Source organism: Scaptodrosophila lebanonensis, unplaced genomic scaffold, assembly GCF_003285725.1.
Source record: "Scaptodrosophila lebanonensis strain 11010-0011.00,11010-0021.00 unplaced genomic scaffold, SlebRS2 tig00000043-arrow-pilon, whole genome shotgun sequence".
Classification (NCBI taxonomy): domain Eukaryota; kingdom Metazoa; phylum Arthropoda; class Insecta; order Diptera; family Drosophilidae; genus Scaptodrosophila; species Scaptodrosophila lebanonensis.
The window spans coordinates 4,518,610-4,543,267 of NW_022060545.1; the positions used below are offsets into that span (position 1 = coordinate 4,518,610).

The 24,658-nt window shown below is 39.5% G+C and overlaps 2 protein-coding genes across 3 annotated transcripts; one reads left to right on the forward strand and one right to left on the reverse strand.

The window, feature by feature from the left end:
* The first annotated feature begins 676 nt into the window (after nucleotides 1-676).
* Nucleotides 677-22,560, forward strand: LOC115622635. Of its 2 annotated transcripts, XM_030516643.1 has the most exons (3): nucleotides 677-923; nucleotides 2,397-2,607; nucleotides 6,815-7,357. In XM_030516643.1, the coding sequence occupies exons 1-3, from the start codon at nucleotides 716-718 to the stop codon at nucleotides 6,966-6,968; spliced, it is 573 nt and encodes a 190-aa protein (XP_030372503.1). In that variant the 5' UTR covers nucleotides 677-715; the 3' UTR covers nucleotides 6,969-7,357. The 2 variants fall into 2 exon arrangements, with proteins under 2 accessions (XP_030372503.1, XP_030372502.1); XM_030516642.1 differs by lacking the exons at nucleotides 677-923; nucleotides 6,815-7,357 and adding an exon at nucleotides 21,252-22,560 and having other exon boundaries at nucleotides 2,519-2,607.
* Nucleotides 9,433-13,330, reverse strand: LOC115622638. Its single transcript, XM_030516646.1, has 4 exons — nucleotides 13,222-13,330; nucleotides 11,576-13,112; nucleotides 10,873-10,993; nucleotides 9,433-10,803 (listed from the first exon to the last, which is right to left on the reverse strand). The coding sequence occupies exons 1-4, from the start codon at nucleotides 13,328-13,330 to the stop codon at nucleotides 9,433-9,435; spliced, it is 3,138 nt and encodes a 1,045-aa protein (XP_030372506.1).
* Nucleotides 22,561-24,658: the final 2,098 nt, after the last annotated feature.

Consider the following 24,658-nt stretch of genomic DNA (forward strand, 5'->3'; position numbering starts at 1 on the left):
GCAAAAAGTAACGCCTCGCGATCAATTATTTTTGCATTTTTTTTTAAATACTTTTGGAATTTAGAATGTACACATGTATGGGTGTGTAACAGTACTTTGTGGACTTTGTGTGTATGTGGAATTCAAAGAGATGTTTTTTAAGAAATTTAGAATATACTACCCTTTTTTTTAAGAAGAGGGCAATTTTTGGGATGTTCTTAAACTATTTCAACTGAAATACCTTCAAATAAATTGTTTGGAAACAAAATAAGTTTCTTTATTCCTTTTTTCATAATGAGCAGTAAAGGCAACTAGTTTCCAATTTAGCTATAGTCGTTTTATTTGTAAACTGAAGCACCACTGTGCTGTGATCAAAATGCAAAACAAACTTGGCCGCAAACTTTAAACAACAACAACAACAACAATACCAACTATATACTTACAACAATAAAAGCAAAAGCCACCATCGTTTTTTAGTTTACACTTTAAGTTTGTCATCCTCTCTCCAAAAAGTTGTTTACGTTTTTTTTTGTATTTTTTAGTTCGTTATTTGTTTTGTTATAATGCAGCGCTTTGGCTCATGGAGCACCATGGCGCAAAGTTGTGCCGCCACCGTCAGTCAGTCAGTCAAAGACTTTAAACGCACCAAGTCGGCTGCTCGTTTAATGTTTGTTGTTTAATTTTTGTTCGGCCTGTGAATTGCATTTTCCAGTGACTTGCTGTACTTGCAGCTAAAATGAATATCCGCTATATTTGCAAGTTGTCGTTGCTGCCAACGCTGTATGTGTTGTTCGTCTTGCTGCTGGAGTTTGTGGAGCAGAGTCTGGCCCAGAATCCCGACCCACTCTTCGAGCTGCCTGTGCAACTGGTGGGATTTCCGGTGATTGTCTTGTCTGTGCGATTGTCGCAATTTGCCAGGAAGTTGGCCTACTCACTGAATCCAAGTAAGTCGCAGGAGTGCAGCAGAAGTTGTGGTTTGTATAATCGAATGTGAAAGTGTTGGCCGGCCACCACCAACAATAGGTTGACTAGGGTCTGGCATTTTTAATTAAATTTCATATAAAGTGAAAGTCAACACAGACATTTTTTGTATTTGTGCATAAATTATAAATTTCGCCAGTGACAAAAAGTGCGTGCCACTGCATGAAAACTTAATGAGAAATTTCCATTTCAATTAATTTCATTTCATATTCACAAATGAATGCGTAATGCATAACTTATTGCCAGGCTCGTTCCAATGCCAACATTTCAAATGTGTGACAAAAATCGCGCCAAACTCGGTCGTGTGCGTCCATTTAGCCGCAACGCCGAATGGGGTCAAGGCTGTTGAGTCCAACTACAATATACACAAGTATATACTCGTATGTACATACATACATCACGTATGCCATCCGAGCTAATGCCGCTAAACAGTTAGCCAAGCTGCATACTCTCCATATTGTTGTTGCTGTTGTTGTGCGTTGAAAGCTTTTTGGGCAAAACCAAAGCAAGTGTAGCCGCGCTAGTTGCGTTAGAGCCGCTGATGATGGCTGCTCCGATAACCCAGTCTCTTTTGTAATGCCCACATGGCGTATGAGCAATGCGGTATTCCATCAAAGCGTTAAATAGGGAAAGCCCAATTTTGCACTTCACATAGTAATATAAGAGCTATATCGATTATAGAAAGATTATAACGTGGCTGTATATTTATGGTTTTTAAATTCAAGTTAATTTCTCAATTCATATTTAAATCTGCGTTGCTCGAATTAAGTTCCCAGTACATTTTTTATAGAAAAAAGAGCAGAACTTAGCTCTCATTTCTTTGCCATATATCGATGCTCCCAAACTTTTGCTATCGAAGCAAGCATTTGTTATCGAATTTTTCATTTCATCTTGTTTCTATTGATTGGCTTCGTAAAGAAAGAGGAGTTATCAGCTCTTCGAAAATATTTATTTTACATGCTCTTGAAAAAGTCAAAACTATAAAAACAACATAAAACATTTATTAGTTAGTTATTACTTTAGCATAGTTTTTAAAGTTAATACAAGTGCTTTAATGTACTTTTTACGAGCGAATACATTTAAAAGAAATAAAAGAAAAGCATTGATTGCTCTGTTAAAATAAATTAAAACGAACAATAAAAGTGTATAAAACTTCGAATAAGGCGGAAAAAGTATTCTGAAAAAGCTACAACTAGTTATAAAGTTAATAATACAAATTAAATTGTTAGGTTATTAGTTAATATTCTGAAAGTCATATTTATTTCATTATTTAATTCATTCCAAATTAGCTTAAAATCCTAAGAAAGAAAATCCTAAAGAAAAATACAATCTATATGATTATAACTTCATAAATCTCTCGAGCAGTCACATCTAAGTACTTGTAACTAACTAATACGAACAACTTCCTATTTTTTTCGTTTCTCACTCCAATGCAGATACCTATCGCTCGCGTAGCAGACGTGACGCCGCTCATCCATTGGCTCTGGACGCTGAGCTGGCGCAGAAGCAAATAATAAGCGAGTTTGGTCCACACGCCTGCATTTTGGAGGAGCCGTGTCGAGTGCACGCGTCACGTGCGGCAAGCCAGCGTGGCAGCAGCAACGGCGGCAACGCCACCCCACATGCACCGTGGGCCGAAGTATTGAGGTAGGTCCACATATTCAATTTAGGTGGTGGTGGCCAATGGAGGTTGTTGTTTGCCAAAGTCTTCTCATCTATTTTCATACTTTTAATAATTGGTATTGCTTATAGAGCTATAAATCTATTGAATGATATCGATGCAACAAATTGGTTGAAGTTTATTGAATGACTAGACACTGACCTCAACAACCTTGTATTGTGGTTTGTTTTGTTTTTCTAAGTCAAAAAATCCTGCACTCATCCATGATGTTGCAACATTTTTGGGGTTTGAAATGATAAGCAAACGTTCAGAAAGTGAATATGCTCTGTATTGAAAGACCTAATAAGACTTAAATGGCTATCAAGGGTTTGGTAGGCAGATCGATAACCACCGAAATCAATGTTGTTTAAAATATAAATATAAGAGAAACTGTGAAGAAGAACAATTTTTTCCTTTGTATACAATTGCTGCACCTTTGGAGGTAGTTTCGTAGAACATTTTCAAGACCTTCCTTCTAAAAACATTTTAAAAATGACTATCCCAAAAAGAGATTATACATTCAGAATTAGTGTTGATAACAATATTTTCCTTTGTATACAATTGCTGCACCTTTGGAGTTTCAAAGCAAATTTTTGAGACCTTCCTTTTAAAAACATTTTGGAAATGGCCTTCCTGGTTAGTGTTGATAAGTTTAGAAATTATGAAGGAACGTGCTGGAAAACCATTTGCAGTACTCACTAATGTCTAAAAAAAAGTCTGGCATCTTTGAAGCAAAATTTTCAAGAACCTTTTAGGAAACTTTCTTTAGTTGTTACAGTTAAGTAGTTGGGGTCGGAGTTTCTAGAAAACCTTTGTGAGTGTTGAATGCTTATTATATTTTTTTTTCTGAACAAAAACTCTTACCCCCAGCGTTAACTTCATGCTTCGTTACAAGTGCGTTTGGCGATGTGGCAGCTGCTAGTACTTGAACTTGTTGCTCTTAGTTGAATGTTTTACACTCCCCCTCCCCCTGGCTCTGTCACTCCCTCTGCACCTATCAATGAAATTGGTTATTGTGATGTCGCAGCCATGTCTTTTGGCCAAGTTGCTGCTCAGATGCTGCAATGCTGCACCTACTGCTGGCGCTTTCTTTGCTGTTGTTTTAGCTTGGCGATGCTTTGCTTTTGTCATTTGCCAAATGAATGGCTTGTTTTTAGCTACAAATGTTTTCCAATCAGTTTTTATATCTCCCTGTTGTCGAAGTCATCGTCGTTATTGCGCTCCATTGTCATTGGCAATGCTAACTCATCTGTGCATAATTTAATGGCTCTCCTACTGTCGCTCCCAACGACCCTATCGCCCACTCCTCCACTATTAAGTTGAGTTGAAAAATGCTTGTCATTGTGCAGCGTGTTTTCAATTTAAAAGTTTTTGTAAAAATTTCAAGTTTGCAAACAAACATATCGCCAATTCAAGCAACAATTTGCCTTTGTCATGCCAATGAAATTGCATCATTAGGAAGAGAGAGAGAGAGAGCAAAGCAAATTATTCTTTTCCGCACGCTCATAAAAAGGGCATCTTTTGTTTGTGTTGTTTGTGCTTTCTGGCTAAACTGACCTGCCACATGCTGCACTGCAGTGATTCATAATTAATGCACCCTCTCTAAGCTTTTTAGTGGATTTTTTTTTGGGGTTGCTTGGCATTTTACGAGCATGTTTGAATGCAATGAGTTGCTGGTATTTCTGCCACTCTGATAATAAACATTTTTATTTCCTTGTCTCTCTGTCTATCTGTATTTTTGTCTGTCCATCTCTTTATGTCGTTTTGTCGTTTTGTGTGTGTCTTGCATATTTCACAATAGCAACTATTTGAAATATTTAATGGTTGTTTATGTCTGTCCAGCTTAAAGGGCAGACTCAGATATGAGGCAACAATAGATTTTCTTTCGGCACACGTGTCGTATGCGCAACTTCTGATATGAATGCCCATAAGCTCTCGTATTGTTGTAAATACATTTCATTTAATATTTTCTCATATCGCATTCGCCACACACAAAAAGTTACTATTCAGATGCTCAGCCAAATGTTTGCATCTGACATTTTCACACTTAACGTGCAAAAATTTGCAATACGATATAACGACTTCAAAGTTTTCTCTACTATTTGTGTTTTTTTTTTGAGTGTTTTTTGTTTTTCTGCTCCCTGTGGCCCAAGCAAGCAACTTTGGCCAACGTGTCAAGTGCAAATATTCAAAATTATTTCTCAAAATTGCCCGTCGCTGTCGTCCCTCGTCTGTTCTTAGCATCACTCCAACTATACATACATACATATATACTAGTCTTTTCATATACATACATATCGTAGTTTTGTGTGTATGTTTAGTTTTCGTTACACTGCAAATGTAATTGGCATTAGAAGTTTTGTACGTCTGTGTTGCCCACGACGTGTTTTGTAATAATAAAATATGATTAAAGTTTTTGATTAAATTTATGCAAGCGCACGGGGTTGGAGGTTGGGTTTGGGAGGTGAAGGAGGCGGTCAGTCCGTTTGCCGTTTCGGGCCAATGGCCGGCTGGTTACTTTGGGTTTCGAAAGTGCTGTGTTTTTTGCTTTTGTTGTTGCTGCACCTTTTTGAGGGCACTGGGAGTTGTTTTGTTTTGCTGGTTGAGTTGATTAAATTATGCCATTGCAGACGTGTGAAATTTTTAGTTTGTCTGCTGACCAAAAAGGTGCCGTGAGTGCGAACGACACAAAGTAATCAGTAGATCTAAAAGGGAGTGGGAATGGGATTGCATGGGATGCTGGCATGTTAGTGAAAGAGTTCAACAATTTAAATTACTTGAGGAAAAACAATAGTTTTTCTGCTGATAATAGAGCTAGTATTGAAAGAGATTGTTAGTGGAGACCAGACTGTCTGTCTAATAAATACTCTGAATTCAGCTTTAAGAAATAGTTCTTGTTAAATGAAGGAAAATATCAAACAAAACTTGAAAATTCAGTGAAATGTATCTTCGTAGCAACATTTGCAACTGTAGCTAAGAAATATTTTTAGTCAAAAAAGGGGAGAAATATCTATCTATTTGGAATTGATTGATTATATATTATCCATTCTGTTTATCATTTTAACAAACATTTGGTTTTTGTTTTATAATGTACTCAGCTTAATTGGCCATTTTTTTCTAAATAGATTAATAATTAAACACATGTACATATTATTATTTCTTAAAGCTGTTTTACGAGATAATTATCGCAAATTAAATAAAAACTGTTACTCCGTCTAAGACTTCGCTAGAACCAGTTAGAACGACGTACTCGTTTGGTTTCTGCTGCAGAGTAGAAAAAAATTCAGACTTGGTAGAAAAATGATTGCTAAAGCATAAGTGGTTTTAATCATAACTTAATCTCAATCTAAAATCTTGACAAAAACAATGCGAAGGTCAACGCAAATCAACAACTTGAAAAAAAGAGTAGGTTATCAATTCGTCTGTATGTTTTTTGGAGTTTTTATTTCAAATAGGAGGGCTTTTTTTGAAGTTTCTTGAATCAAATATATAACATATATAACAAATTTATTGCCCTAATGAGTTCTTATTTGTTGCTGTTTAGTTAGGGATGTCCGATATATTTTAAACTAATTTATTTTATGGCTGACATCAACTACTTGCCATTTGTAAGACAACTGAAAAACTATTTTAAAAAAATGTTGATAACATATTGCAGAATGTTTAAAGTAATCTTTTTGGGTGAAATGGGATAATTATATTTTAAAGTATTTTAAGTATTTTGTTACGCTCTTTAAACTCACATCAACCTGTAAAATTTGGTGAAGGAACAGCAACGAAACATTTTTCAGCTACACATTATTACGAGCATTATGCATATCAGAAGTATGCCTTGAAACATACATAAGTGCTCTTGTCCTGCCCATCAGATGCCAGAAGGAGTCAGAGCCACTCATCATCAGTGCAGAGAGCTGAAATTGCTTTTGTTTTCGTGAATACAAGCCCGGCACTGTTCCTAGCCCGTGGCATATATACATATACATACATACATACATACATACATATAACCCATGATGGTGTTGGTTCGTTCATTCCGTTCGTTTGTTCGACTCTACTGCCTTGTGAATATTACCCGCTACTTATAAGTAATTATTTTCGTAATCCGCTTTTTGTTGCCGACTATTGTTTCGACTACTCTCTCTCTCTCTCTCTCTCTCAATCTCTCTCTCCCGCTGTCGCCATCAACCCACTCAGCAACTACAAAGTGCAATCAACTGGCATGAAACAATGGTACCTGCTCTCGCTCTTTATTGGCGATGCTGTGCGCGATGTGCCGTTATGCAAGCACCTGGCCAAGCGCATGCCATGTCCAGGCGTTGGACCGTTACCGCCACCGCAACCGCGCTGAGACAACAACAACAACAACAACCGCAGTATCAGTAGCAGTAGCAGCGGAAGAAACAACATCAATGATACTGATTGGGGAAAAGGGAGGGTTTTTGGCGCAAGCCGTGGGCCAGTGCGCCGCATCGAGTCAGTCGAACAGACAAACACACAATCCATACACACACACACACACACTCACACACACATACTATACTCGTACACACACTCATTACTTTTACAGTTATTTTTCAACTCTTCTTTCTTTCGCCTCTTGTTTGACGTCATTTTACTTTTAGTTGTTTATTAAGGCTCTTAATTTAAAAAGGCAGGCAATGTGAGTAGCGTAGGCGTTTTAAATTTACGATGAACACAGAAAAACGAAGAAACAATAAACTGAATGAACAAAGGAAAGTGTATGCATTCGACTATACTCGTACATACATGCATACATATAGTATATGTATATGTGTTTGGGAACATTTGTGAAAATGCATGCATGCTTGGACATGTGGCGGCGGCGCTTGCCGGCTGGTGAGACTCTCAGCCAAAGAATAGCCGCAGTTTGCTTTTCATTTACTTGAATGCACGAACAATGCATTTGCGCGCATTTCCCTTTTTTCCTAGTTGCCAACAAAAATTGATACTCCAAAAACAGAAGAAGAAGAACAAACAAGAAATGCAGACCCATCATCAGGCAACAGAAGCAGCAACGCGAACAAAAAACTGTTGCATATTTTTTAGCCGCGCTCACAAATTGTTGACGCAAGGCATTAAGCTTCGTAGTCATCTTTTTTGGAGCTTGCTGCAAGCACAGCAACATGCAGCAGCTTTGGGTAAAACACACAATCCCCACCCAACTATCGCTATTTCGGCTCATTGCACAGTGGGACACATTCCGAATATATCAGTTCAATGAAAATAATTTGAAAACAAAAACACAATTTTTCAAAGATATTCTTATACTAAATAGAACAAGCAATTTATTAGCTCTATCATCTTTTTTTTTTGGGAATCCATGAAAAGACCATACAATTAAATTTAAATTTAATTTAAATTGGTTGAAATAATAATACATGAAATGTAGTGTAAGCATCTGGGTAGTCAGAATATCGTCGAGGTATCCCAGCTAATCCCAAGAAATGTTGAGGGAAAAATGTTAGATTTACTCCAATAAATATAATAATAAATTGTCTTTTTAATCATTTTGAATTTAATGTTAATCCTGTAAATAAAGGGTATCAGTGAATAAAGCCTGCTATAATAGCAAATACTGCTCCCATTGATAAAACATAATGAAAATGGGCTACTACATTTAACACAATTTTTCAAAGATATTCTTATACTAAGTAGAACAAACAATCTATCATCTTTTTTTTTTTGGAATTCCATGAAAAGACCATACAATTAAATTTAAATTTAACTTTCGATTGAAATTAAGGATTTCGGAACAGATCTGTTTTAATGACACATCAGTGAAAATTCCATCTTTCCCTGTACTTAAAAAAAATATTTATTTTGATTAGATTCGAAAACGGAATTGAGACATTTTTTCTTCAACACGATTTTGAATCGTGCTTAAAACAATGGTGTCTTTTGTTGCCTACAAAATGTATAATTGTGTTATCATCAGCCGTCGAATATGGAAGAAATCCTCTGATTACGAATTTGTAAATAATTAATTTGTTATGTTCCCTTTGGTTCCTTTATTATTCCTAAAATAGATTTTTATAAATAACTAAGCATAAGCATCAGTTGTGTACAATTTCCTCTCATTAGAGCTATTTAGGACCCTATTTGTGGCAATAGCTTGTGATTGACTTTTAAAAATTAAATGCAATTTTTTAAGTTTCTTCTTTAATTGTAAATGATGAATGTTTAACCACTATGGAACATAGTTTTTTCCAATTTGTATCCACTCGAATCGCCAATTGCCCCACTGTGCGTTGCAATACACCCACAGCCCCGTTCGCTATGCTATTTATTAACTCGTTGCATATGTTTGCATACAAACGTGTGCGCGAACATCGAGAGTGCTGTAAATAAAACGTCACGACAGCGACCCAACAGCAGCACAAATGTCGCTCTGCGGATTGCTTGGCAACTCTGTGATGTGCTGGTTTGTCGCACAAAAGTATGCTGCACTTTGCATTTTGTGTGATTTTTTTTTTTGTCCAGAGCGCCGGGGAAATCGCTGACAATATAAAAAGAAAAGCAACTGTTTGCTGGTTTTGCGTCTCTTTATCGCATTTAATTTTTCAAACGTACGAGTATTCCCCTGTTGTGCCGTTTTCCGCAAGATTTATGTGTCATTTCTTTTGCATATTTCATTTGCTGGAACTTGTTGATTTGTGGACTCTGGCAATTGGTTTTAAAGTGGCGAGAATTAAAGAGTGTTTTCAATTTTTCAATAAATATATATTCTTTGCACATAAATCATAACAAATACAAATATTTACAAACTTAAAATTAAGCTAGCCTGTGCCTTCTCACCCACTGCCCAGATAGACTTTGCTTCCATCCGGCTTTATATAATACTCTGTAATGCCATGGGCATTGGTTACATAGATGTTTTTGTCATCCTCGTGCTTGGGTTGTCTCGTAGATGGTATTTGGTAGGCACTACTATAGCGATTATCGCTTATGTAGTTCGTATTGGGATAGTTGTAGTGTGCGTTATAGTTGGGCTGCTCCCCAAAACGTACTTTATTACCTTCGGGCAAATACTCGCCATAGTTCATGAAACTCTGACTGTGGCTATTGGTTTGATAATGCGCATCATTTGTTTCTAGTCGATAGTACGCACCGGCACCTTCGGGCCTGTGTGCATCACTAACGACCAATCGATCTTCTTTATAGTCATAGCTAGGGGCATAGGTGGGCCTATGAAGTATCTTGCCGCGCCGGATATAACGTTCGTAGTGATCAGGAAAGATGACTCTGGCACCACGTTGTGGGGGCGCAGCTTCCTGATACACCGCATTAAGTGGAACGTGCTGCTGCTCCTCCCTCAGCTTCTCCTCATTATCCGGATACTCATCATGCTCCTCATTAGTGTCTTTGAACACAATGCGCTTGCCGCGACGCTTATTCTCGCCATAGTCTGCCGCGCCGAGCTCATTCGGCAAAACAACACGCCACCCTTCGGCATAATCCAATCGCTTTCCTTGGCGTTCCGGTTCACTCTGCTCGCTGGGAAATCGTAATTTTCGCTGTGCTGCCTCGCGATTGAACTCAAAGATAGCCTCACTGTCATTTTGCGCTTCAGCCGCTTCACCCGCTTCACTCGGAAAGCGTACAGCTGCATTGTGATCGGCACCATTATGCTGCTCGCTGGCAATGTCTTTGAAATGCAAAATGCGTTCCTCTCCATCCTCCTCGGGAAACTGCAGCACACCTATCAGTTCTGTGTGGGCCAAGGCAGCCTCCGCTTCCTCGTCATCTTGAAACTTAACGTTCGTTTGTGTATCCAAATCGTCCTCTTCATCGTGGAAGTCATCAGACATCAAGTTGGCCCCATCCGGCTCAAAGCTGCGTTTAATTTCCGTTGCCTGCAGACTCCTTCGGCGTCTGCGTCTCTGATACTCCACGCCACTCAAATACTCGGACAGTATGCGCGTAAAGAAGCTGCCTATGCCATTGGCTATGTCCGTGCTGGGTGCTTGTGTGGGCCGAGGTGGTGGTCGCGGTGTGGTGTGCGACACCTGACCGCCACCGCCACCTGTCAGTGCGGAGAGTATGCTGAGGAATGAGCTGCCCCCGCCCTCGCTTTGTTGGGAGACCGCTGGTTGTTCTTCCGGTTCGCTGAAGAACTTGAAAAAGCCGCCGCGATGATTATTTAGATAGTGTATTATCTCCATCTGTAAGGCAGTTGATTGAGTTTTTCATAATTTATCAAACAATTTTTCAATTTTCACGATGAGACTCACCTCATTCTTTGGGCACTTGGCATAGGTTTGAATGCAACTGCGTTCGCCGCCACTGATTCCTAATAACGCTGCTCGTCCGTAGATAAGAGCTGGGGAAGCAGCGGGAAATCCGGCCAGAAAACTGAGAAGAGATAAACAAATATTTATTTTAATAAGCAGCCTAGTCTAAACTATGCTCTTCGTATAGCTTTTTTAAGCAGACCACTTAGCCTAAGATATTTGACAGCTCAACGGTAGAAGCCTTCTTAAATTCGTTACATAACAAGCCCTCAGCTTAGTACCGGAGTCCCTTCTGTTTACAATACCAACCTATAGTCTCCACTCATTCAGCTTGGTTATAAAACTTAATTGAGTAAATACCAATTTGCAGGGAAAAGCCAAACAATATCAATTTACAGTCTGCCTTAGCTCACCCCACGCCCTCCGTTGCCGTCTCAATCTGAGCGTAGCTCATTTAATAGAACAATCAATATGAATAGGTGGGTGGGCAGTCCTAGGACCGTAGCGACTTGCATAATGAAGTCTAATCCTAGGTAACACCACTTGCCCGAAATTAAACAGTCTGAGGACGAAAACTAGATGCCTTGTCTCGAATGCAAATGCAAATTTAATAATATTTACTTACAACTAAAGCCGATGCTTTAGCATGCGCATGCCTTGTGCCCATCCCCCCATCCCCCCATCCCCCCATCCCCCAACTTACTTGGTTATGGCCGGCGATGTAATGAAGCCTGGCAATTGGCCACGTAATGTTTGACCGGCAATCATTTGGCAGAGCACCTTCGGCACACATTGCAAATCGTCGTTGCGTGCGATGTTCTCCAGCGCCCTAATGAGTTGTGTGTTGGGCGGGCGTGTTGTTGGTTGATATTGGTTGCTGGAGCTCTGTGCACCGGTGAAAGCGCCTAAGAGGCTGCCTAATGGACTATTTGAGGAGGTGGACGAGGGAGACGCCCCGCCGCCCAACAGCAGATTCGTAAATTGCGGCGCATATTGTTGTGTGGAAGTGAACAAGGAGGCCAAAGTAGCTAGGCCGCCACCGGCCGACTCCCCTGTTGATTGTGTGGATGGGTGATAGGGTGGCCGATAGCCAGGGGCTGGGCCAGGACGATAGTTCAACTGCTGCTGTTGATGCTGTGGGTGGTGCAGCTGGTTCTGGTGCTGGGTCTGGGGCTGGGGCGGTATCTCACCAATTTGATACTCGTAGTAATTGTGTGCCGGTTTCTGCTGTTGTTGTTGGTATTGCTGTTGATATGGCGGCCGTGCAAGCGGCTCGTATTGATAGTGCGATGGGCTGGATGGTGGTCCGCCCCTCGTTGGTGGTCGCTGCAAATAATTACCAAAGTTGTTTGCATAATTAGACGACGATGACGACGATGTAGATGGCGAGAGTGGCGCATAAGCGCCTTCGTATATCGATGAGCCTGCTAATGGTCTGTTGTCATTGACGTCTTGACGGTTGTAAGGCGGCCGATGCTGCGGCTGTGCTGTGTAAGGCGGTGGGGTGGGGGGCTTTTTAGGACGCTGCGGCACAAAATTGGAAGTTTGTTGTGCGGCATAGCTAGGTGGGGGGTAATCATGCGAATCGTATGAAATTTTATTCGCAGAGGCTGCCGTTGCTCGTGCTGGTGGCGCTGCTGTGGGGCGACGATAGATCGCCGATGTAGATGAGCTCAATGGATGTTCGTCGAAGACATAGCCCGGTCGCTTGAGGTAGACATCCTCGACAATGCCAGGCCGCTGCTGATGCGGCGCGTGATTGCCAACTAGTAGAGATGATTGCACCGTATAGGCTTGATCGCCCTGCTGCTCCGGTTGCTCTCGCTGGTACTGAATGAAGGGCGGCGGTGTGGGCGTATAGCGATAGTTTTGCTGCGTATACGGATCCAGATAGCTGACCACCGGCGTTGTTGGTAAGGCTGTGCTGCTAGGGAAGCTCGAATAGCTGTGATATTGTGGCTTGTCGTCTTCCGGGAACGCAAACTGCTTGTCCATCGCAGCTGGCTGTGAGGCAAGCGAACTGGGCACTTGATATTTATAGTTAGGCTCTAGGTAGCTGGGCGGATAACGCTTCAGGCCCGCTTGCTGAGCATCTGCCGGAGTGAACTCCAGCATTTGCGAGGGTCTAAACCCAATGCCGGAAGAGCTAGACTGTCGTCCGGCCGTTTGGGGCGATTCAGCTTCATTCACGTCATTCAATTGCTCTGAGGGGAAGAAGTTTTTAAGCTTGGCGGAAATGGCTCTGCAAGAAACGGGGGGTTTGGGATTACACGACGAAATTTGCATAAATTAAGGGCACGGCTTACTCGTCATTTCCGTCGCTGTCACTGTTGTTGTTGTTGTCGCTGCCACCGCCGCCGCCGCCGCCATTTCTTATGCAAGACACGTCGCTGACTAATGCGATAATTAGAAATGCAATTTTCCATTGCATACTTTGCGGCTGTTTTCGAAATTGCATGCTGCCTGTTGAGCAATTGATCGGGCGGGTGGATGGGAAGGTGTTTTTGAAATTGCTATTCCTCCTGCTCCTCCAATGCGTCGTTGCAGCAATACTCGTACACGAACGTGCGCAGTTTCCGCACGTTTTCCACGAGATTTCCCAGCGTCTTTAACCGTCGTCTTATGTGTTTTGTCTGCAATCAAAAAAAATAAAAAAATAAAGCAAACTGCTGTCAACTTTCTGTTGGGAAAAAAGTAAAAAAAAAGAAATGCAATTTCTCCAGAGTTCTCGCGCGCAAATTTCTTGCTACATTTGCACATAAATTTATAGATTTGCGCCTGGAGACCGTGGACTACATCTGCATTCATTTGCATTCATATTAATGCAATTCTCACGTGCTTTGTGCCTTGAGCGCTGCGTGTTGTGATGTCTGTCGCGCCCACAACTTGACATTTGTTTAATTCTATTTTTTATGGCCACATCGTTGCGCTCTGTTTATGCAGCGACACGGCAAGGCACGGCACGGCACAGCACGACTGTACCGTAATCATCAACTTTATTATTTCGACGACTGCACCATATAATCATATCATAATCTTTGCCTTGTTGCCACTCTGCTCCATTTTGTGCTTCTTGCGAAAATTATTCATATTATTGTGACGTTTGTGTTTGTCGCCTTCTTTGTTGCAGACGCGCATCGCCGAGCTCTGAGAGCTTAATGCCGGCGACACGTAGTCGAGAGTCTTTGTTTATTTATGCAACTCTTGCCTAAACGGGCATCTCACCCCTTCGTACTCCTTCTTGATTTCTGTTAACTTAAGCGGGCACAAATCATCGGATTTGCGAAAATCTTTTCGGTTCCGAAACACGATTTATTGCAGAATTTTGAAACGCATAAATGCCGCTAGGTATGTAGCTATATAAAGAAATTGTTCTTTGAACTAATTTTTATATTTTGTTGACACCCTCAGCCGTTTAAGATAATTTGAAAAGTAAAAGGACAGCTAATTATGCATTATTTTGACGTAAAAGTTGCACTTCGTACATATGGGTCTGTATGAAGAAAATTAAGATTAAATCGTGGAAATCATTGATGCAGATCAGCCTGTCAGTATTGCTCGATTTGAAAAACAAACTGGCTACGAATTATCGCAAAAAAAAAATTGGATCGAATTTTGTCTGCGAATTGTTGGCCAAATGGAATGAGGGAGCATTTAGTGTAGTCCCGATCTGTCGCCAAGTGATTATTACTTGTATGATTACTCGTATAACCGCAGTGTAAACAAATTGTTTAATATTATTCCTTCTGAAATATTGCTTTTTATGACACCAATTTGCTCACATCAGGTTGCTTTTATTTTAAAGCGCTGCTTTATATTGATTAAGTTTTAATGTGCAGTGAAAGTGATAACCCAGTTTCCATTGTATTCTTGAAGAGAATTGGTTGTGAGATAAAACAAACCGATTCATTTATTAATTTATTGCCTTGTTGCTCATCAATTTCGTGTTAAGACTCGCATTTCGTTAAAACACTTTACAGCTTGTTGCTGCCGGTCCTCACACCATCATTTTTTTGGTCGTAAATTTCACCATAAACTTATTCGAAAAGCGTAGCCAATCTTTTGTGTGGCTTAGTTTTGTTTTATTAACAGCGATGTTCGATTTAAATTTAAACGAAGTCAAGGTTATTGTCTGTGGCTCACCATTCGATGCCTACCAGTACGTGATTCATGAAAAGTTTTCAACATTTCGCAAAAGTTTTTAAAGCTTGAATGCAACGGCAGCTGTGACAAGCTTATCCATGCGTTTTATTATTTATGTTTTCAGTGCTATAATATAAAAACGACTATGCCAAATGTCTTGCTGCATATAAAATTTAAATTTCATACAATTACACAAACAAGCGCCCAACTGCCATCGCCACCGCCACCGCAGACTCCAACAGTCTGCTCAGCACAGCTGTAATTGCCAAAATTTTATGGCCCAGCCAACGGCCACAGTCGCAGTCGCAGTCGGAGTCAGTCGATGGTCCAGAATCCCCACAGTCGACAGTTGCAGGATCGTACTAGAAAATTGCATTTGCCGCAAACACGCAACAGAGGGCGCTGCACTAAAATGAAGACTCAACGGCAGCGACAAACTGCAGCAAAATTTACAACAAGAAATGGCAGCTAATTTCAAAAAGGGGGGCCTCCAAAGCTGTAGGGGATTCTCTGTTCAAACAGAAGCAGCCGGAATAGCAGGAAGAGCAGGAACAGCAGGAGCAGTAGCATCAGCAGTAGCACCAGCAGTAGCACCAGCAGTAGCAGGTGCAATGCTCACAAAATTTTCTGTGCTTTTATGGCAACAGCTTTCGATTGTGAGTGAGTACGAGTTTAAGGCATTTACACTCAGAGAAAATAAACGGACCAAGAGGAATCTCTTTGAAAAACTAAATAAGATAATCCAGCTGGTACAATCAGAAGTTCATATGTTTGGTGATAGAGTAATCATGATGAAATGAAGTGAACGGATTTTTGTAAGAAAAAATATACATACATATGTACATATACTACAGGTATATACATATGTTTTGTGGGAATTTATAGTATAATTGCACGATTGTGCTACGATTTCAGACACTATGTAAAGCTCGTTTAGATATATAGTAGGATAGAAATTTGTTGTGCTTGAATCTCACATAGGAAAACCGGAAATGCAATTGTCTTCAAAGTCGACTGCTGTATTTACTAGTGGCTTAGTATTGGAATAAAAATCAGATTAAATTTATTAATTAGTGAGAATAGTTTTCACGGTTTCCTAAAAGATCAACAAAGCTGTATCAAATTTGACAACTGGATGCATTGTTGTTGATTTGAAGACATTACAAAATGACGGAAAACGATCTTTTCAATTGAGGAAAATTACGGAAAAACAATTGATGGCTTATTCAATTTTTTTTTTTGGAAAACTACTACGGTTGTTGACAGTTTGAAAGCTACTGGAAAGTTGCGACATAGAAGAGTTTTGAAAAAGTTGGATACCATGTTCATATCAAACCAAAAAGGCTGCTAAAAATTTAGTATTATTGGCTCTTATTTTCTATTTCTAACATTAAGATTGACAATTTTATTTTTACTATTTTTGAAAATTATACTAGGAAACTATTAGGAAATGAGTAAACTACAGCTACCATACAATTTTAAGAGATTGTTTAGAAATTCATAAATAGTTGAAGATTCTTTTGAATTTAGAGCTTTTTTCTGTAAGAGCTTTGCTTGACTTGCGTAGTTATTAAAAATATTTAGCTCATTATTGCATTATAATTAAAGGTTATTTTAAACATGGTGTAATTCCTTTATAGTTTTTCTCTCCTCCTCTATTGGATTTTAAAGTTGATATTCCTGGTTCGAGGCCAAGGAGGTTATCTCTATATATCTATTTCACGACTCACTATCGTTATATGATCAATGATAGTTAATATACATATGTGAGGATATGTATCTTTTTTTCGAGTGCAAGGAAGGGACACGCACTGACACTAATAGGCGAGGCGGCGGCAATGTCACCTACACGAAAGGACACTTTGCGCTCGAGATGAGTTCAATTTGGTCGTCGTCGGCATGTCCATGAAGACGTCATGTACGACACGGAAACCCAAAGCGTTGTACGTGCTCCGCATGTTAAGCATAACGGCTGACGGGGCTTTGTGTAAGTGGGCGTGTCATCGGAATTATATAATCCACTCACTACTTCTGGCTACCGGGCACTTAAACGTCACATTGCGGTTCGTTTAATGAATGCTGCGTGCTACGTAGGACTGTTGGAAATTCGTTGTGAGTCACTTCTTGTCAATAGAAACTGAATACAAACAATATTATGGCACTCTTTCGCTTAAATATATATGGTGCTTTGCGCAATATTTACAAACACACGCACACACATTCACCCGGAATACTCAGGGCTTGCACAATTCTGCACAGTCAGACGACAACTTTCTTTCTTTCATACGATTTCTTCTTCTTTTTTTCTGGCCCGCTGAACTTTGAATTGCCACGCTTTGTTTAATTTAAAAGTGTCTACAATTTTTTGTTAGCGACACTTTTATTTCAGCTAAATTGTCTCGTTGTTTTGCACACTTTCCGATTTTGATTCACTTACTGCCTGCACTGTTTGCCGCTTCTTAAACTCTCTTTTTCTTCTTTCTTTCCTTTTGAACATATATTTCTTTTCGGCCCGATTTTGAGTTGTGCGCGCATGCGCCAGCGACGTCTTTCCGGCTTTAAGTGCGTCGCTCGTTTGACACGCGACTCGAACGCCGAGCAGGCACTAAGCCAACATTTTATAATGCTGTTGTTGTTGTTGTTGTTGTTGCAGCTACGAGTATAACTTCTCTTGACTCTTTCGACTGATGAGATGAGGCTTATAGTGGGACAGCTTGGCACAATTTGTTGACTTTGCCGAAAGATTTGCATGAGTCGAGTGAAATCCGAGGCAGACAAAATAAATAAAAGAAGAAAAAAAACAAAGCAAAGACTTAATTCGATTCATTTCTGAAACAGTCTTGAAGCTGAAGAACGAGATGAACTCTTTCCTTGAGACAACAAATTATAATCTTTAAATGGAATAATTTGACAGCCATACTGTTTCGAGACAAAAGAACTTTTAGACAATTAGAAGTTCTAAACAATTATTCAACCAAATTAAAATAGAAATATAATTTATATATAAATTATAATATAATTTACAATTTAATTTGCATTTTATTTGATCAATTCAATTTTCTAGGCATCTGTTCCTGCGACATTCTCGAAACATTTTGATTGCCATCGATTTATGGATGAAAAAAAAGTTGCACTAAAATATAAAACAACCCGTTTTCAAACTATTTCAGTGATCTGTAGAGTTTTTTCAAATCAAACTTTAAATCTATTGTTCATTTTGATAAAGAGAAATGGAGTTGTTGGTTGGTTGTTACGATATTTTCACAGTTGCATTTTGATAAAGATTTATCGATAAATGTGATGTGGAACTTTTGTTTTATCCGTCTAGTAGCAACAGCAAATGAATGTTGATCTAATAGTGAGTTTATAATAAATACTGTATTGTGTCTGTCTATTATTCAACTTTTGTTCCATGCACAAAATAAGTACGAAAATAGGATCACAAATAATTGAATCTACCATTTTATGATAGCTATTGTCTCATTAAATAAATCAATTAATTGACATAAGGAATGGATGAGTATTTTTTTGGAACTATGTTCTTCTCTACCAACGAATGACAACCACTTTGGAAATAAATAAACAAGGCACGAGAAGGACTGTAAACATTTGTTCTTCAGAACTCTTTAAACTAAGGCATCATCAAAAATATTGTTCGAGTTGAAAACAAGCTGTTCCACACTTAGCTGAAATTATAAAAATACCCTCAAGTCTTCTGCCTTGTCTCCAGCATTCTTCACAAGCATTTCCAACTTAGTGGCGACTCAAGCACCGTTCATTCAACTCATTGCACATATTTTAATAGGATTGCCGTTACATATTAATCAACAATTTGTTACACTTTTTAAACGTAATATAATTACTGCGGCGACTGGGTACAATTGAACAAAACTGTCTGCGGCAAGCAGAGCAAATAATTCAGACCAAGTGGCCAAATGGCTTAATTATAGTGTAATGGGTGTGCAGAGTGTAAGAGGGTAAGAAAATTAGTCGCTATGGCAAATCGTCTGGAGAGTGAAAGTTGAAGTCAGAGAGCACCGCCAACACTGCCAAGTCAACTAACAAGCCGACTAACTCAGACCAGCAGACTCACTAACTGCCGACTCACAGCCGAAGAGTTGAGTAATTTTCTGCTCTAGTCAGTCCCCAAGTAATCCCCCCACGACGCTGCTTTCTTTTCAGTAAAACGAACTTGCGGCCAACTATGTAATAATTTACACATTTTATTGGCCGGCTGCTCGACGCGACTCCGACTTGTGAGGCTTCAGTGAGGTAACCAACAACAACAACAACAGCAGCAACAACAATATCAAATGGCAGCCATAGATGGAGACGCTTGGCTCTGGCTTTGGCGGTCAAACGAAAGTGAAAACCAAAAACAAGACCAAACACGAAACCAAAGTCGTGCGTGCCAAAAAATAAATACAAAAAATAAAAATAAAACAGAAATACGAAGATGCTGTGGGCTGTTCCAGTGACGTCTACTCACAGTTTGAGGGTAATTGTTAGTTGTTGTTGTTGTTGTCTTTGTCGGTGCTGACGTATTTTTCCGTATGTATGCCAATGTCTGCCATTCAACTTCGTCGCCTAAAAACCCAACTTGGCCAATTGTGGCGTCTCTTGCAAATACTACAATATATATTTGCACGCCTCGCGTCGTTTGTTTTGTTTCGTTATGGGGCGGCCTTACGTAAAGTTAACTCTTTGACCGATTTGCCTTTAGATTAATCATCGAACAGACATTTTGCATCCGCGTGTGGGCATTTGTTTTGGGGCGCAACATGCACTATAAAAGGTCAACAACTCAACATTATAAACACTTTGGCTATCGAAACTAATTTGTGTCAACCAAGGCGAGAAAATGCAGATTTTAAGCCAACACCACTGCTAAAATATCTGTAGGAGGATTAAAAGTAGGGCCTTACCAACCAAAGATGCTGCTCTGTTTTAGGACGGATTAAGACATATTTTAAAATTAATTGTTAAGACATATTTTAAAATTAACTGTTTGGTTTTTATTTAATTGTATTGTTGTCTCTACAAAACATTAATCGAAGATTAAAGTTGAAGGCGGTTCTATTATATATTTGGTGGTGCTTCACCATTTATGAAAATCGGCTAAAAGATTAATAAGATTAAGAAAATTATTATAAAAATGCATCCCATTTATAGTTATTTTTACGACAGTTGTTGAAGAAGTTAGCAATCGATTGGCACCAATTCGTAACTGAATATAATTGCTATGTTATGGCGTTAAGGTAGAGTCTTATATTTTGAAATATTGTTATTCACATTCTGTCTGTATAACAAACTAAAATAAATAATTCCAACAAACTTGGATCTAAATGTGTCATACTATCAATTGCATTGTGGATGGCATTTATGGTTTACCTTTACTTTACCTATCGATGGTTTATTTCTCAATCGATAGTACTAGCTGCCTAAATCGACTCCCAAAACCATAGAAATAAATTAAAAACATAATAGAATATACTATACTAGCGGCACGGTACGTGGTTCGCTACGTATAAAGTGAAATAATAAAGAAATTTAATTGGGACATCAAATTCATTTATTCAAACAAAAAAGTTTATTAATATTAATTTATAAATGAAAAACATGACAAAACAAATTCACACCACAAACCCCATCTGATAAAAGTTTCAATTTGACAGCAATTTGTTATGGGGACATTAACAAAATGATTCGCCATTTATTGAATTCATTTGTTACAAAAAATGTGATAAATGAAAAACCGCTCGACCGATTTTGTGTAAACTTCACATAAACCATCTACCAAATTGTCCGAAACGCCTAAACATTTGGTTTGGATAGGTGGGCCCGTTCTTGAGCTATAAAATTACAACGAAAAGAGGTAGTAATGAATTAAAAATATTGCAAATACCTTTTCCTAAAACTGACTGAGTTGGGAGAACTATATATTATTAAGCTTAGTTTATATATCGTTGACACTATTGGCATATTGCTGTAGCGGGGGGAAGGAAAGGAAGAATCATAAATAAGAGTCTACATACGAAGTCAGGAAATGTGGGCTGAGCTGTTTTCGAAGTCCACGCGTTCATCCACAAGTAAGAATATTAAGAATATATTCATATACACTTTATGGGGTGCTTCCTTCTGCCTGTTACCTATTTTGTATAAACCTTATAAAATATATGCTTTACAATTATAATTATTATAATTAATAAACTCGCAATCTATATCTTTTCTTGCAGCCTTTTAAAATGCGGCCCAAAGAACATTATGAGCTTATTTTTGATGTCATACCGAGACTATATGACATCAATTCAAAGGTCTTCATCACAAATTTGAACAGTATAGAGGAGCAGCTGAAGAGTCTGCCGCTCAAGTTCTGCAAGATGTACACAACGCGTCCTCTGTCGGATCAACTGAAGCTTTATCTAAGCAATCGCAGTGGTGTTTGCCTATCGCCGTGTGATTTCCACATAGTCGAGGAAATGCAGCCCTTCATGCTGCGACTCATCAACGGTCGAGTGCTGGAGGTGATGATGTGTGCCGGCAATGAACTCGGCAACAGTCTGGTGCTGCTCATTCGGAGGCCGCAGGACGGACGCCTCATCTACTTCTACTCGGCAGTGCAGCAGGATGATTTGGGACGGTTGCTCGGCCAGTCCATATTCAATGAGTGGATAGCTGGGGGCACGGACTTGTTATTTTTGAATCTCAAAGGGGCAGAGCGTAGCTTTAGTCACGTGGACTTCGATGCCGTCGCCGCAGATGTGGTTCAGTATGGAAAAGAACACAATTCTGGGACGGTGGTGAAGTTGCCGCTCTTTGGCTGGGAACATGTGGTTCGGCAGCTGGCCTTGCGTTTGCCGGGAAAAGTTCGTCTAATGGGCTCATATGAAAGGATTTATCGCTGCTTGGGCCAGGATATGCGACGCTTCGAGGATCCCTACTATGCTGCTTGCGTCTATATATATGACCAATCTTCCTATGTCCCACAACCGAATATGGTTGAGTTCCCATTGAAGCGATTGCTCTGGTCCCCCTTGCCCACCCGCATTAATCTGATTCAGTTGTGCAGTCTGCTGCGGCCCGATCATATCAGCGGCATTGTCCAGTACCATGACAAGGGCAATGTTCCGCCAGCGCCCACGTATCTCCAGCGTTATCGTGCCACTTTCAAAGGCTCTTCTGCTCCTGCGGATGCAGCAAACGAGTCCCGTACTCAGCAGCCTGCAGCCTTTGTGGCCAATGCAAATGCTTCTGAAGCGCTTAATAGGAAAACTATGCCGACCGTTTTCCCAGTGCGTCGTGCTCAAATATGCTATGACGGGGATGAAAGCGACGAAAGCGACCTTTGAACACAATTTTCATTTTGGGAAAGATTTCGCGGAGCTTTTCCAGTTCTCTATTTCTTTATTTTCCTATAACAAGTATGGAGGCGATGATAGCGACCTTTGAACACAATTTTCATTTTGGAAAAGATTTCCAGGAGCTTTTCCAGTTCTTTATTTCTTCATTTTGCTATAACGAGTTTGGACGCGATGATAGCGATGGTTGAACACTATTTTCATTTTGGAAAAGATTTCCTGGAGCATTCCGGTTTTTTATTTCAAGTTAGTAATATATTTCTTACGATTATCTTTACTCATTTTTTTTTTTTTCGTTACAAAACTGTCATTACTTCGGTTCAAATCTATAAAAAAGCCGATTCAAGAATGAGATTTAAAACAATTTTATATTTGGGAAAGATTTCCAGGAGTTTTTCCAGTTCTTTATTTAAAGTTTTTTTTATTTATTTATTCGTTGGAAAACAGTCAATAGTTCGGCTTAAATTCATAAAAAGCTAAATTAATAATAAGATTAAAAAATAATACATTAATCAATAATATAATTTTAGGAATCATGTTTATTTATTATTCGTTTTAACAATTACAACGTCCAATGGCTATTTATTTATACATTTCATTTTAAAGGGTACAACAATTTTTAGGACCAGCCTAGCCTGCCAACACCTTTTGTCTGTGTGTCTGTCCGTTTGAATGTCTGAACGCTTATATTTCGGGACGTATAAGTGGTATAGTCTCCAAAATTGATTTTCAAATACTCTTAATCGATTTAAATATCAAGCTAATGACTTATGCTTGATTGTGCTGACAAATTCGTTCTAGTCAGGCATTTAGTTCTTCCTTCAGACTATTTATCGGACTATTTGAAAACATTGAGTTTCGGGAAAGCCTCCACAAATCTTTTGAAACATAGAAAATGTATTTTCCGTTCCACCCATCACTCCATCGCTGTATTGCGCATTAAAGCTAGCGTCAGCGCACTATTTATAATTAGGAAGGACCTTTCACTTGAGTGCTCCTTCGACCATAACAGCGAGCACCGAACTGTACCAAAGTGAATGAGAAATACAAAGAGTCCCATTGGAGAGTCCTCTAACCCAACTTCTAAGCACTTGCATTTAATTTGAATACGTACTAGCCGAGCAGGACTCGCTGTTGGCCTCCGTCGGCATTTAATATTAATATCTGAGCTCCATGTTTGCGTAAAAAAGGTTGTTAAAATTATTATGAAATGCCTGTTGGCATGCAGCTGCACACTGAAGCCACCGGTGGCACATTCAGCAACAAGGATATGAACACACATATCCACGACAAATGACCACTTATCAACGTGTAATGAAATATTGCCCACATGGGTGTGAGTGTGTGTGTGTGTGCGTCATATGAAGGATATGAGAAATTGTAGTAGAAGTAGTAGTTGGAAGCATTCAGGCTTTTGTCCTGCTTTGGCATGTCATATGAATTATGTTGATGACCAAAATGATGATGATAATACAGAAAAGGAGGAAAGGAGCATCATGTGTGCTCTGTCTCTATGGCCATTTATTACATTTTGGCTTTTTGACAGATTGCTGAGCGTATGGCTAGCCATATACTAACCGTTTCCGCACTAATTTCCGTGTCCTGCAACTATGCGTTGTCCTCGTCGTCGTTGCCGTTGTCGTCGTCGTTTCTGTGGCCATTAAAAGCCAAAGCAAATTACTCATCACATCAACGACAGCGACAGCGACAGTAGTGGCGAGCCTTTTTATATACGCCATGCCCAGAGATTTTAATAAATCGTTTCGTCGTCCTTAGTCCTTGGACTAGACAGTGAGCGTCCATTGCTTTGGTCAATTCCTTCTTTGCGCATTTTTATTAGTTTGTCAATAAAGTGCCAAAAGACGATGAATGTTCGTTCTTGCTCTTCTCGTTTCCCTTGCCCTTTTCTTGTCTGCCTTATGAGTTCCTTTTATGTCCCCGGGCTATACATATTCTATGTATGTATATTACAGACACACTACTACTACATATATGCGAGATGATTTGTGTTGGAATGAAAGCTTAAATGCATGCCGACGTCAATTTTCGAGTATGTGAACACATTTCTGGCCAAAGTGTTGCATACTTTGAGGCACTCAGGTGTGAGCTGCGACAAGACAAGTTACTTACATTTGTGCACCATGTTGCAAGCTATCAGTATACTCAAGTAATGCGCGTGTGTGTGTGTGCGTACGTTTTGTAATGAATTTTTAATGCATTTTCACTGCAAGTGAATTTTACAGCTTACTGAGGTAGGCAGTCGGAGGGTGGAGGGGCTTTGTTTT

Bases quoted from the DNA above. Each gene is read 5' to 3' on its own strand.
- LOC115622635 (XM_030516642.1), top strand. From the start codon at position 21,261: ATGCGGCCCAAAGAACATTATGAGCTTATTTTTGATGTCATACCGAGA.
- LOC115622638 (XM_030516646.1), bottom strand. From the start codon at position 13,330: ATGCAATTTCGAAAACAGCCGCAAAGTATGCAATGGAAAATTGCATTT. The intron at 13,113-13,221 runs GCAGCGACAACA...TTTCTTGCAGAG, and splicing joins TGGCGGCGGCGGCGGCGGTG to CCATTTCCGCCAAGCTTAAA. The intron at 10,994-11,575 runs GTAAGTTGGGGG...ATCTCTTCTCAG, and splicing joins ACATCGCCGGCCATAACCAA to TTTTCTGGCCGGATTTCCCG.